A 15,000-nucleotide genomic window follows, 5' to 3' on the forward strand; every position below is an offset into this window, starting at 1 on the left:
TATCGCAGTAAGAGCTACCATGATTACACAGTTATGGTACAACACATCTACTAGGTCATGCAGCGCCTGGGACAAATGCTCTAATTCATGCAAGTCTCAGTTAAATATGTTCAGCCTGAAAAGAAAATACCCAGAATGGGCTGGGTATCTACTGTATTGAGTACAAAGTTGTCCAGTCTACAGTTTGCGCTAACATATCTGGAATGTTGCTGTAGGCTCTCGCGTGGAGAACCTCATACATAATAAACATGATTTATGGGACTATAATGCTATCCCTGAAATCATCAAAGAATTTCCTGGAGTGGAGCACTGTACAGGCGGACACTTTTCTCACTACCGTATGTTTATGGTCACAACATTTGGCTTCCGCTCCTACACCACGGACAGCACGGGTGAGGCGGCGAGTAGAAACACCTATGCAAAAAAAGTAGTATGGGTTTCTTCACGTTCTCCGGGTCCCTTTCTACCCGCCGCGTCATGCCCGCGCTGGCCCGGGATCCGTAGAAGCAAAAGCGATATAAATCAATATAAAAATAATGAAAGAAGATTCGAAGTGTTATAATAACGAATATATTAGATCACAGATAACTATGAGAGCTCCCGTAATCACTGCCATCAAAGAATCTCGTGAAGCTTCGTGACAATGGCCTTGATATCTTTCTACAGGTTCTCACGTCGGAGATAAAGATAACACGAGTCAAAGAGACAGATGGCGTCTGACTGTGACTTTAGGGGAGGAAGAGAGAGGAAATAAAAGACTGATAAAGAAGGAACGAGGCTCAATCATAATGAGCCATTTAACACTATATTATAATCTGACTAGCACGTTAATGTTAACTAAAAATAAATGCATTATATTTATCCATCATTTTCGTTAAGACATATGCACATTAACACATACAACATCCGAGTCCAACTATCACTGGAAATAATAGTCAAACGAGTAAGTCACAAGCCGATATATATGGGAGGTCTGAGGCATCACATCTGAGGAGGTATTTTCATTCTGAGAAAGAACCTCATCCCGACTCACGGCTTGGTAGCGCTCGCCTTCCCGCGGCCTCCGGAGACAACAGGACGACTCCGGCAGGCTACAGGGGCCCGCTACTGCTCCACCGCCCTGAGGGGGTCCCTAAATAATAACTGAGTATGTACTGGAAATATGGCAATATCGTCAAAGAGTATGGATGGCTGCTAAGCAATGCAAAAATATAAAATAAGAAGACTTCTACAAGTGACCCAGTCCCGTCGGGATAGTCGAGCGTCCTGGGCATCCAAGTATCAAGCCCCCGGGCCGTCCACCTGCCACGCACGAGACCAACTCTAGACGCGAATTAATTCATCGATTTAGAATAGGAATGATGCAGATGATCCGGTGAAGTCCGTATGCTCACGATGACTTGCGGTGACGTCCCGGAAGCGACGAAGGGGCGTGCGACGTCGCGTATTCAGGTACAGTAGCGAGAGGCGAAGGTTATCGAGAACTTGACGCTGGAGACAGTGCTTGACGCCAGTGGGGTACTCTGTGCGGTCAGCCTCTCTCTCTCTTTCTCTCTTCAAACACATCCCGACGCCCCCGCGACGGACAGGAGTGACACCACCATGCGTAGCCACGGAACGACCCCTAAAGCCGTCGCGTTCCGTGGCGCCACACGATGCCGTGGGCCAGACCCGCTGCCGCAAGATCGAGACATGCCTAGCGTGACGGCGTCCCCACACTCACACTTACACTAGCTCTAGTGGGGTCCGCTGTGCATGTATACAATGGTTCAGCGCTCACGAACAAGATGGGCTGATGCGCACAACGAAAGAGCACAGGCAGCTCCAGGCGCTCTGGGAGAGAAGCGTAGGTCGGTCGAGCGTCGAGCGGACCGCTGCTCGGAGGTCCTCCTAGCGTTCACATGCAGTAGCCGCTGTAGGTGCGTATGGAATCCTCCGTGTAGGTCTTGCCGGGGATGACGCCGGGGTCCATGTGGTGGCGGGGACAGCGGTGGCCGTGTGGGCACTGGCACAGGGTGTTCGTGTTCACTTCTTCGAACTGAGGGCGTTTCTTCACCGTGAAAAGTCGGCAGGGCTCCTTGCGCTGACACCGGAGGCGCTGTTGAGAGAAACCCGGATATGAATACTTTATAATGGACTGCTTCGTAAATTCAAGTAGTAATGAAAGGCTTTTGTGTTTGAGAAGGAAGGGAAATGTTTATGGCCAAGGACAAAGAAATTAATGCAAAATTTCCAGTTCTTTGTTGTTTTTTTTCATACTGTTAATCTATTTGAACTAAACAGTATTCTAATAAATCAAGCAAAATTTTTCTTTTAAATCATTTAAACGAACAGTCGCGCCATCGACGCAGCATAAACGGACAAGCGGCACTTACGCTCTGAGGTGAGCAAGCGAAGCTGTACTGGAACCCGAGGCCCTGCTCGGTCTGAAAGGCGTGGCGCTTGATGATGTAAGCCACGGAGTTCTTGGGGCAGGCGCAGTGCATGATTTGCTGCGTCACGTTGTCCGGGTACGTGATGAAAGTCCACGTGACATCGCGGAAGTAGCGACACTTGGGCAGTTTCTTGATGGGTTCACACAGCTGGCGAAGGAAGAGGATGTTCGATTAAAATGGCTGCCTGGGGGCATGTCGTTCATTTTTATAGCTCCTTCTGTTGCGGTTGACTCGTGATATTCAGAATGTTACACACGATCGAAGTCATTTATTCTTATTGATCTGGATTCCGCAGCAGTTTTGGTTGACAAGAAATTGCTCTCAGATTTAGTAAACCCACCTTAAACTGGCGGTTCTTGTCGGTGATGGTGTGTCCGTCAGAGGACGTGAGGGAGGCGCTGCAGGTCTGGCCAGAGGGACACCTGCACTGGCGTTCCACCCGCGGGGTGTCGTACGTGTCGACCTTGTTGCAAACGGACCATGGTGAGCACACTGGCAGGTCCTCCTCACTCTTCTACAAAGAGAAAAAAAAAAACAGTTAGTAAAGAAATATAAAAGTAGTAATTCAGTTATGCAAAATAAATAATAATGCTACGTTCCTGCGTGTGTGACAAACAAACCTTTAATGGCGCACAAAACGCTTTAGAACAGTTAGAATACGCTTAAGAAAGCGTCAATTTTGACCCTCGTTAGAGTGGACGCTCGAGGAGTTTTGGTACAACAAACCGACTTGCTTGCGGTAATGAGGGCTTGGCGATGATGATTATGATAATGGTGGCGCTAATGATGGTTATAATGATAAGGGCCAGCGAGGGGAGGGAGGAGCAGCAGTAGCAGAGAGGCTGACACGATTTCTCCGTACAGAGGATGCCCGCGGGGCCGGAAGCCGAGATGAGGTCTGTGATGGGTGGAGAGAGATGCTGAGGCTGATGGCGCTGCTGCGACGGTCACGCACGCACACTCGTCTCACCGATGATATATTTTTGCCGCAGCATCAGTGGCGATAAGTATCATTATTATATCAACCACGACGTGCCCCCTGCCCCTGGCATCACACTCGGCGAGGGAAACAGACGCATGCCCCGCGGCGCCTCATTAGTTTAAGCGTTTCGTTGGAGGCCACGGATACGAACACCAGAGAGGTGCTGCTCCCTCTGCACCTTTATTTTAACCGTATTTTCTATGAACGCAGTCGTGATCCGGCCGCATTTTCCCATTAAAATGGTTGATTTCCTCTCATTTGGTAGAGGAGGGGGTGTGGGGGAGGGGTCACGACCTCCATGACCCCCATGACCCCACACGCCCCTCTTCCCGCCTGGCCGCACCACAACTTCTCGTGCGTACACGCACAACTTTCTTGTACGCATACTTGCATCTATTCCAACTGATATTCAATCACATAAATATTAGCGATATCTTTTCTGCTTTCCATTCGGCTCTACGTCACTTTAACAACAATCCGAGAAGCAATACGACAGAATTTGCACGAAGAACCTCATATGTCCTTCAAACAGTCCTCTGAGACGTGATTATAATTTACTATTTTTTTCCTGTAATTCAAGAACACTAATAATTATGGTTACAATGATATCGTGTTCTACACCACAAAACCGATCTTTGCCCCCTTCCCCTCACCCTTACCCCACCTCCTCTACACCTGACCGACGTGGTGTTAAGCTGGTACTTATTCCATCATTAAAGGCCTCCCCTTCCTTTCCTTGTCACCCTTTCCTCCCCCCTTCCCTTCCCCCTTCACACCCCCCTTCACGATCCTCTGGTTCCAAGATCGCGCCCTGGAAGTGGGGGGTCAAGTTCAAGCCTCACGGTTCACCCGGGTCGAGCCCAATGAATGAATGAATGGGCGGCCGGGGAAACATCCTGGCAACGTAAATTTTCCCACGAGCAAGAATGGAAGGCCCGGGAGGGGGTTGGGAGGGGGTGGGGAAGGAGAGTCGGCAGGGGTGGGTAGGGAGGGAAGGAATGAATGAATGGGCTGAGCTGGATACATCTGTTTACACTAGTCCGCAGCCAATATGATCATCAACGCGCATTTAAAAAGGCGAGGTCGTGATGAACTATTTTTACGGTTGAGGATCTACGGCAAGAGAAAGGCATTAAAGCGCGACTGATGTTATCGTATCGGAAACTTCCACATCGGTACACACGGGGAAAAGGTAAAGCACAATATCGAATCTTGAGCTCAGGGGGAAACTTTTCACTTCCTCTGGACAATCGAAGGAAAACATCGTCATACAGAAGAAGAAAGAAAACTAAAACATGCCATTTTTAAAACATACGTTTCATCCCCAAGGAAAATTTAGTCTCACAGTCGCAAGAAAACCAAAGCGATCGCAAAAGTTTACACAAAATAAAAATCTCCGCCGCCGAGGCCTGTCACAAAAACAAGTATGGAGGCGACCGGGTTACAGACTTACCCACAGTGCTCTTGCTTCGCCCGGCTATCAACTCCCATCGCAGAAAACAAGAGAGAAAAACAATCATATTATCAGTTAGTGAAACCAATATCAAACGGCGACTCAATCCCGCTGTCTGAGGGAGATAAAAAGACATGCATAATAACTCGAGGCGAAGAATGTGGACGATAACAAGCGTAGAAAAAAGAGAGGGAGGAGAACTTCGAGCGGCGATAGATGGAGGGGAAAGAGAGAGAGAGAGAGAGAGCGAGAGCGAGAGCGAGAGAGAGAGAGAGAGAGAGCGAGAGCGAGAGAGAGAGAGAGAGAGAGAGAGAGAGAGAGAGAGAGAGAGAGAGAGAGAGAGAGAGAGAGAGAGAGAGAGAGAGGGGGGGGGGGGAGACAGAAAGAGGAAGAGGTTGAGGGAGAGAGAGGCACAGAGAGAGAGGCAGAGGCAGAGAGGGAGAGAGAGAGAGAGAGAGAGAGAGAGAGAGAGAGAGAGAGAGAGAGAGAGAGAGAGAGAGAGAGAGAGAGAGAGAGAGAGAGAGAGAGAGAGAGAGAGAGAGAGAGAGAGAGAGAGAGAGAGAGAGAGAGAGAGAGAGAGAGAGAGAGAGAGAGAGAGAGAGAGAGAGAGAGAGAGAGAGCGACAACGGGGAAGAGAAGGAAAAGAAATTGTCGGAGGTTGTAGGGCAAAGGGTGAAGGAAGGGAGGGGTTGAGGGATGTGAAGGGCAGGAGGGTAAGGGAAGGGGGAGGGGGGGAGGGGGGAGGGGGGAGGGGGGAGGGGGGCAGGAGACGGCGAAGGTCGCTTAGTTGGACGGGGGGTGTTAGTTATGTGGGCTGGCGCCGCAGTGGGTCCTCCTTCATGGGCGGAGGGAGAGGGAGGGAGGGAGGGAGAAAAAACGCGAGGGAAAGTGAGAGAGAGAGAGAGAGAGAGAGAGAGAGAGAGAGAGAGAGAGAGAGAGAGAGAGAGAGAGAGAGAGAGAGAGAGAGAGAGAGAGAGAGAGAGAGAGAGAGAGAGAGAGAGAGAGAGAGAGAGAGAGAGAGAGAGAGAGAGAGAGAGAGAGAGAGAGAGAGAGACAAACCTCCATACAGAGCCAGAACTTAACAGGAGTATTTCTGCCTTTACCTTACTCCTCCACAACAGATATCCGACCTTTTTTCCACCTCCTTATTTTCGAACTTGCACAACGCTACATAATTCTTCGCGTGGGAAACTCGCCAAAATCCGAATTGACGCGAAAATTTAAGAGATTCGAAAAGGGGAATAAGGTCACCTGTACTGAGGCTGAAAGTGGCTGAAGGAACGGACGCTCGTATTTCTGGGCTTTCTCAACTGTAAATCTTTCGAAAATGCCAATCAGAGAACGGAAAAGAGGAAGATCGACAAGATTTGTATCCACTTTTTTTTTCCTTTATTGGAGAGTCGCATGGGATACATTTTGACTTTCAGGAGGGAGATCCCCCACAAAACCCCCACCACCCCCACCTCCGCCCATCCGAAGCGAAAAGTCCGAGGGCGCGACCTTCCCGGCGCGAGGATGCGTGAGGCCGCGGTGCCAGGGCCGCCCTCACTCGCGCCGCCAATCGTGCGCGCCATTAAACACACACACGCTGACGCCAGGGAGGGAAATCGAAAGTCAAACAAGGGCTTAAAATCTGCGGCGAGTAGACACATTTACAATGTCCCGTTCGGGCGTGGGCGCGGGGGGAATGTGGCCGCACCGTCCTCGCGTCAGGCCTGCCCGGCGCCACGGCTCCTCTCCGCCGCCGCTGCCGCCGTGCCCGAGGCCGCCACACACCCAACTCTTGGCCACGGCGGGTTTTGGGCAACCACACGCGGACTACCACACCCAGGCTACCACATCTAATGCACCACAACCAGCTCTTCATACATAAATAATATCCGGAATCCCGCGTTTTATCGGGGATAGAGAAGACGGAAGGCGAAGTAAATTTAAAAGATTAAAAATAAGGCTTTACGCAGGAACCTCTTGTGCTGTGGGTGTCGTCGGCGACATACATTCCCTTGATAGCTTGAACTCCAATTGATATTCTATTAAGAACACCCAGCACATCTAAGACAACACTAATCTACAAATTTAAATGTCTACTTTCTAAACGCGACGAAAAGCAATGCCACCGTTAGTATGCAATACTGCACATCAACGCGTGCAATGAAACATCGATAGTTGCTTGTACTGCTCACAAATGAGAGAGGAAGGGTGTCTGTGATGGCGCCAGAACGACACGTCATATGGCCGCATATGTGAAGGCTAGAAAGTGTGGACATTGAGGTAAATGTTAAATGGGATAAGAGGTGGTTATAAATGTCAGTTGATACGATTCGCTAATTTCTAGGTAATAAAGAGAATGGGAGCGTGAGAGAGCGTGAGAGAGGGTGAAAGAGAGAGAGAGAGAGAGAGAGAGAGAGAGAGAGAGAGAGAGAGAGAGAGAGAGAGAGAGAGAGAGAGAGAGAGAGAGAGAGAGAGAGAGAGAGTGATGGAGAGATGAAATGAGAGACGCTCGAAAATCTCCGTGTCAAGCCCCCCCCCCCCCCCGCCTCCCGCTCGCGTCCCATTACCATATTTAAACTCATCAGCATAAATCTCACCTCGCTTTAACGATGACATTACCAGGTAAATTGTGAGGGAGTCCGAAGACTTTCCCCCGCGCGCCCCCTCATCGCCCTCCTCACTCTGTGCTTCCATCCGTATCTCCCGACGTCCGTCTTGCTAACGCTACCCGTTTCCTCGCATATCCATCTTCCTTTTTTATCTTCCTTTCCCTTTTCATCTTCCTTTGATCCGCCCAGTCAGCCCCGAAGGTTCCAGAGAGAGTCGCATGACTGGGCCGAGTGGTGTGGGCGGCTATGGACGGTGGGCGGGAGACAGGCGCGGGCGGGGGGCAAGCGATGTGTTGTGCGAGGCGCCACTCTGTGTGTGCGAACTCAGGTATGCCAGTTATGTGATCCTTCCCATTATTACCTTGAAGAACAGCGCCACCAAGGAGGCGTAACCCTCACGAAGGCGCTCGCTCGTACGCGGTGACCATATAAGGGCGAGAATTGCGGCGAAGATTCAAATGAATGGAATAAAAGGCGAACAGGAAGAAAGGCGCAAGAGAAGACTGTGTTTTTAATCTCGCAAGCCCTTATTGCGTCGTGGCATAGAGAGGAATGCAAAGTGCCGCCCGAACATGAATCGGTGTTGGGTAATACCGGCTCGTCAGTCTCGGGCTACTTCGAAGAATTTCGTATTCGCTCTTCTGCGTGTGTGAGTGTGTGAGTGAGTGAGTGTGTGTGTGCTTCCAGGTAAAGAAGTTCTAGAGCGCGTGGGAACACAGGGGAACACCCAGAAGAACACCAAACAGCGCCGTAACCTTGAGGTCGGCACACGTTTGTCTAAATGAATGAACGCTGGAACAAATGAATGAATGAGTGTGCGGCGGAATGGTCTCCGCGGGGTCAGAAGGGTGAGGAAGAGGGGGAGAGGAGGAGGAGGAAAAGGAGGAGGAGGAAAAGGAGGGAAGAAGGCAAACATGGGTGAAGGGTGAAGAAGGAAGTTTAGACTTGGGGGACGCCTCGGGAGAAGGAGAAGAGGAGACCGGGCTGTGCATGTGACGGCGATGACGCAGGGGTGCATCAGCTGTGGAGCGAACATATCAAAAAGATATGATGACGATGGAAAAAAACAACGTCCAAATTCTTCCTCGAGGCGTTAGCCATGGTTGTGGTAGCAGAGCCGGCGCTGGTCGGAGCTCAGAGTGGTATGACGACCCAACGCCGGACGGTGACTGAACCTGAGAGTGGTAGGGACTCGAAGGAGGCGGCAGCAGCGGCTGAGAGTGACTGAGAGTGAACGCGGCCGAACAGGTGACTTCCGCCGCGGGAGAGACCGTTGAGACCGCAGCGGAAACTACACATCTTAAGAAAGTGTTAGGGTGGATGGTCCTCCTGGTCGTCCGGCGGGATGGTCGTCCCAAGGCTGGAGGCGCAGTGGCGGTTGCCATGGACGCCCACCCACGGGAGGCGGGATGAAGGAACAGCAACGGAAAGAGGAAGGGCTTCGTTCCCAACGAACTGGCTTCTGACTCGATCGCTGGCAAGGCTTTGGAAGGGCCCTGACAACATATACGTAAGACCTCGTGCTGCACCTGCTAGCCTGGAGTTGTTAGTGTCCTTGGGAGTGTGTGCCCCGTCACCCACCTCCAGCCCACCCACACCACCCACCCCGACTGCCGCCCATCTCCAACCGCAGAGCCCCAGCGCTACCCGCCCGCCCCGTCACCTCCGCTTTTCCAGGCGCCAACGCGACTTGCAGTTCCCGCCATACTGGTTGACCAGGTTTGATTTTACCGGCCAGACCGGACGACCTTTCTCACCCGGCAGATCGTCGCCCGTTCCCGCCGTTTACAACATGGTATCGCTTAAGCAGACCTCTTCCCGCCAAAATGGACGTGTTTCCGCCAAAATGGCTGTCTTCCTCCATTACGTATACGGGCTGACGACGATCACTGTCGCGCACATCCTTCGAGTCGCAGCCGGATCCCGCGGCCCTCCGAGGCGGCGCGAAGGAGGCCCGCGGAACAATCCAGCAGGATTAGTCGCTGCTCCTTCGCTGGCACCAGAAGGTAATCAATTGAGTCATTCCATGTCTTAGCACAGAGTCTCTCTCATGGCCAAATATGGCCCTAGCCGACACCTCGTAACTGCTACCCCGAGGTTTTTTTTTCTTTTCCTCTCCCTCTCTCTCTCTCTCTCTCTCTCTTCTCTCTCTCTCTCTCTCTCTCTCTCTCTCTCTCTCTCTCTCTCTCTCTCTCTCTCTCTCTCTCTCTCTCTCTCTCTCTCTCTCTCTCTCTCTTTCTCTCTCTCTACACATCTCTTTCTCTTTCTCTCTCCTGCTCGCTCGCTCTATCGCTCTCGCTCTCGCTCTCGCTCTCGCTCTCGCTCTCTCTCTCTCTCTCTCTCTCTCTCTCTCTCTCTCTCTCTCTCTCTCTCTCTCTCTCTCTCTCTCCATATCGTTGCGCAATTCCTACCCGCGACATGGAACGAGGCGAGGCGACGCAGCCCGACCTTCTCTCCAGGCAGCTCTCGACAGCTCCCCTCCCGCTCCCTCGTAACACCCACCGACTCACCTGAATGAATGAACGCCACGATGAATGGAATTATTCTGAATGAATCCGCTACGACTAGTTTGGTGACCCCCTACCCCCACTCCCACCTTTACCCCCGACCCTCCCTCGTTCTCCTCCCTCCCCTTCTCTCCTGCCGACCTCCTCTATCCCCTGCCTCTCCCCCCTCCTCCTCTTCCTCCTCCTCCTCCCCCTCCTCCTCTTCGACTCGCTGTCTCTTACCGAGAATTTTCTTCACTCTCGATAAAGAAAACGATTAATCTTCAACTTAGTCTCACAGGTATCCTAATATGCCGACATGATAAGTTTACCAACGCTATTTATTTCGTAAAGACAAGAGTTGAGTCATCCGAACCGCTGTAAAAAAAAAAAAAAGGAGCACGTGAAGTTAGAGCAAAGTGAATGTTGTATGTGTAAGGCTAGAAATTCAGGCAAATTATATCATAAACAAATCCCGTTTACCTCGCAGCCTTCAGCTCATATTTTTTACAACAAATCCAGTGGTTTCATGCCATGCACGAAGCAACCTTAAACCCGTAATCAGACTCCAAATGATAGCGGGGAATCTCCTCCTCTCTTGGCGAACTGTGGCAACACGCCTTACCTGAGCGAGCTCCCCCACCTCAGCGCCCCTCCCCACCCCCCACCCACCTCTCTCCTGCTCCTCTGGGTAAGGCCACAGGAACTCTCCTCTGGTACATAGGTCGTCGTTATACCACTTTTAAAATGCGTAGAAGCTTCGACTGACGTTAGCGAGGAGGCTGGGGAGCGTGGCGACGAGATACCTACAGCCCGGAGACTGTTTGTTCGTCTCCTTATACCATGCTGCAACCCCGGGCGACCCACTCACCCGTGGCTAATGGTTATTCCCCCATTCATTTCTCTCGGGCCTTTGTTGTTGTTCTTGTTGTTGTTTCTGGTAGCGGCGGCGGTGGGTTTCTGGTGCGGCTGCCGACTTTTGTCTCGTTGCTTGTTTACGAAAGGGAGTCGCGGAGGTATCTCAAAAGTCCCTCTGGTGAACTTGTTAATGATAGTGATAATATTTCTCAAGGCTCTTTACTCCCGCGTTGACGGAAAAAAAAGTGTGGAATGTTGGTGGATATGTGAAGGTTACTGTGAACTCCTGAAGAAAAGTTTTGCTTCAGCCATGATTCACGAGCTTTTTCTTCTCTTCCTAGCAGAAGAGTCTACCGTTTCTTAAAACACCCATAAAATATAACTCAGCCAGTTGTCAGCCAGTCTCCGAAACTCTGTATCGTCACGTAGCAGCGGCAGCGAACCGAGGCGCAGATACCTTGGACACACTCAGTCCCAGAAGATCTCCCTCTAACTTTCCCCGGCAGCGGCAGAGTGGCGCCCGGACCCTCCGTTACTACAAGGATCTCTAGCTTTACCTTCGTCTGAAACACACCCACATACACGTATATAAACACACATACGAGAACGCATGCACATACACACACACAAACACACACACACACACACACACACACACACACACACACACACACACACACACACACACACACACACACACACCGCATTTCACACACTAAGCTAGGGCGTTTAGTGCTTAAGCGGAACTTGAAGAAGCTCCTGCAAGCTGTCTTTTAGCAAGGGAAAGGCTGTTCGTACTCGGGTGCGGTGGAATTGTGAAGGGCTGGGTAGTTGTGGACGCGGTTCGTGATGTAAAGCGGCGTGTGGGCGTGGGGGGAGCACGATGTGGGTAGTGTTGTGGGCGGGCGTGATAGAGTGAAAGTGAGGTGGCGGCGCCAAACAGTCGTTCATAGTGCCAACAAGCATCGCTAATTTTTCCACGGTGTGACAATATCTAGCTAATGTTTACACGCAAGAATCTTCCTGCCGTCTTTACACGTGGTGTCAAGAGATCAGACAGTTTCTGCGGGGACGATCTCCCTCTTTACACTCAGGCGCTCGTGGACATTACCAAAGGAGCCACGAGCACTTGACAATACACGCCCGACTCGCAACGGCCCCTCCATTCCCCTTTCCCCTTCATTAGAGCTAAAGGACGGCACTGGTGCCAACCCGGCAACACTGTCACGAGAAATGTGATAGATGAAGGCAGTAGATTGATAAGGTGGGATTTGCTTTGTTCCTGGCAGTGCGCGGCGAGGTGCGAGTGCCAAGCATGCGTATGTCAGAGGCATGCGGCACCCTGACGCCAGCCTGCCCAACTTCATACACTCACCCATATAAAACACCTTTTGTTTATTTACATGCTTGCCGTGGCGGGCATACTTACATGCTACTGGCAATATCGTATATTGCATAGGCAAGAGGAAGAGAAAGTATCAATATCGCCGAGACAGTAGCCGATGAAATTACATACGAGTGTTTACATCGTATTTTCCACCGGGGTATTAGTGTCCGAAATGTTAATGTGTTTGTCCACTGCAGAGTGTGGTGGTAACAGAGACGCTTTTTGCTCGCTTCACTGTTGTCTCCACTCACAATCACTTCATTACCGCGATTAAGAAGATTTGTATCAAGTGTCACAGAGGAGATAAATCACTCGCAAAAATGTTGGCAGACTTCAGGCCTATAAGCTGCTCGCGGAATACCTTCTCACAGATACTACGTCAGAGGCATATGACGGCATACCACACGCATACCTCGTAGCCGCTGTCAGCCTTTTTTTTTTTACGTGTACGGCTAGGGATGTCGACGGCCGAGATGAACCATTAGGAAGAGGACAGGAAAGATTTCGAAGGAAGGGTGATAACGCGGTGATTAATAAATGAATAAATAAACTCTTTGTGAAAAAACAAAGTCTTGTCTATACTTTTCATATATAGCTTCCCTTTTACTCTCACACACACACATACATACATGGTGTGACAGATCTATGCCAAGAGAGAACCGTATTTCAGGTACATGACGTAGCTTTGGCGTTTATATCGGTACGCCGAGGAGAGGGTAAACGGAGGAAGGAGGGGAAAGAAAAAGGAAGAAAGAAGGAGGGAAGACATAATTTTGATAAGTCAAGAGGACCGCGAGAGAGGAAGTAATTACCGAGAATGAAAGACCGTTAAGACAGAAAGACCGTCACGATGAATCAGTGTGAATTGGAAAGGAGAAAAAAAAACTCACAGAGGGAAGGTGGAGTATAATAGGATGATATAATCTTTGCAATTTAATAGAGGGACATTTACACCGAAGTATATACATATATATACATATATATGCTTATATAGATATATCTATATCTATCTATATATATGTATATATATGCATGTATACATATATGCATAAATGAATAAATTGTGATTCCCCAGAGAAAAAGACCTGCGGCCTACGGACCTGCCGGACGGTAGCGCTGGGGTGACCGAAGCCTCCTGCCCGCTGCCCCTCAGCCCCGCCCCACAGCCTGGGGTGACCCGTGCGGACCTACACCCTTACCCCCATTCTATCCCCCTCCCCTGCTCCTCCCTTCTTCTCACTTGATTTCTTTTCCTCGTTCCCCTTCTTTCCCTTCCCATTCTCCTAATTTCTCCTTCTCCCCTCTCTTCCTCCTCTCCCCCTCCTCCTCTATGGCGTGGCCTCCCAGCAGCCCCGCCTCGCCCAGCCTCGTAAGCGGCAGCAGAACATGAGCAGGCGCTTGCCCAAGTACTTCGGGTGGAGCAGCCAATTAGGCCTTACATAGCCGCGTCCCCCATGAGCGCATGCGACACCCAGGCTGCTGCTCGCCGATGCACTCGAACCATGATTTTGCTGATTTTATGATGATGTTCTTGTCGGAATATGATTATCAAGTGCTTTTCTTGTTTTGTTTTTCACATTATCAGAGTGCTCTTTTCTTGTTCGCTTTCATTTTTTTTACATTCTTTTCTCCCATTCACTCACGACATCTCGGGATACATTTAGTTCTAGGCTGGCGAGACGTTGGCGCCACATGCACCCCTCCCCCTCCCCCTCCCACCAACCAGGAACCAGGTGTAAAGAGCATGTTATTGTTTATAATATGCTGATGTTTATGAAAATGTCTCTGTTATGTAGAGCGACAAGTGCGTTAATATCAAGAGCATATTTGCGGGATGCTAAAAGGTGTACGTCGATTCTGATCGATCTTGACTTGTCTTTCGATTCATTAGTGCCTCTACCAGGGAAATGATTGCTCGGGTATTACGTAAGCAGAAGGGCAGTGGGCAGGGCAGGGTGGTTGGGCCAGGCAGGGTACAGAAGACTGGCTGGCCCAGTAATGGTAGCGCTGCTGGACGGCTGCTTGACAGTTAATAATAGGTAATGGTGGGAGTTACAGGAGCCTGCGGGTATCAGGTGCCGGTCAGGCCTGGTGTCCGGCCCGGGCTCCTGCCCTACCGGCCGTCATACCCTGGGGCATCATACCCCGGGGCAGCCCAGCGCGTCACCCCTCCACCCCCTTCCATCACCCCTCCTTCCCTCCCCTACCTCACACTCCTCCAGCTAACACTTGCCACACGATCGCCAGGGGGAACGTCCGTCACGTTTGGGACAGGTACCAGAGAGGAGCGGACGCGGGAACAAAGGCCGCGAGCCCGGACCGCGAGCGAAACTTTCCGGCGACTCCACCCGTGGATCGGCCTAAACCAAGGCGACGCAAGACCGAGTTTTACCATTTACTTTAGCACTTTGTTTAAATTGTAAAGTCCGTCCCCGTGACAGAGCAGGGGACAGTGAGCTAATGCATGAGGGGCGAACGATCCTTGTGCGGTCGGGAAGCGGAGAACAGGTGCATCAGGTAAACAAGTGAGAGAAGATTATTTGCCTGTTTTCTAGGGTATCACTTTTCCTTCAACGTCTCAGCGACAATATTAGGTTTCAATATACCTACGAGCCCTTCCAGGACACCCGAGCGACGAGGAAGGGCGACGAGGGACGACGAGGAAGGGGCCGACGAGGCAGGAGCAGGGAGGCGATCGCCGTCGCTGCCAGAGATGACGCGGAGCGACGCCTTATAATTCCAAAGCTTTAAGAGACAGCGGCATCGGGGAAACGTGAGCAAATGCAAAGGCAGCAATAT

The 15,000-nt window shown here is 50.9% G+C and overlaps 1 protein-coding gene across 1 annotated transcript in view; it reads right to left on the bottom strand.

The window, feature by feature from the left end:
* LOC125036486 (protein giant-lens-like) overlaps positions 1–15,000 on the bottom strand; it is a 20,685-nt gene that overhangs the window by 352 nt on the left and 5,333 nt on the right. Inside the window, exons 2-4 of the mRNA XM_047629106.1 lie at positions 2,776–2,949; positions 2,376–2,582; positions 1–2,098 (exon numbers count right to left, since the gene is read on the bottom strand). The exon at positions 1–2,098 is cut by the window's left edge and continues 352 nt beyond it. Of these exons, the coding sequence (XP_047485062.1) occupies positions 1,898–2,098; positions 2,376–2,582; positions 2,776–2,949 (582 nt within the window). The 3' untranslated portion in view covers positions 1–1,897. The remainder of the gene's footprint in view (positions 2,099–2,375; positions 2,583–2,775; positions 2,950–15,000) is intronic.

This window comes from Penaeus chinensis, chromosome 21, assembly GCF_019202785.1.
Source record: "Penaeus chinensis breed Huanghai No. 1 chromosome 21, ASM1920278v2, whole genome shotgun sequence".
In the NCBI taxonomy this organism is placed as follows: domain Eukaryota; kingdom Metazoa; phylum Arthropoda; class Malacostraca; order Decapoda; family Penaeidae; genus Penaeus; species Penaeus chinensis.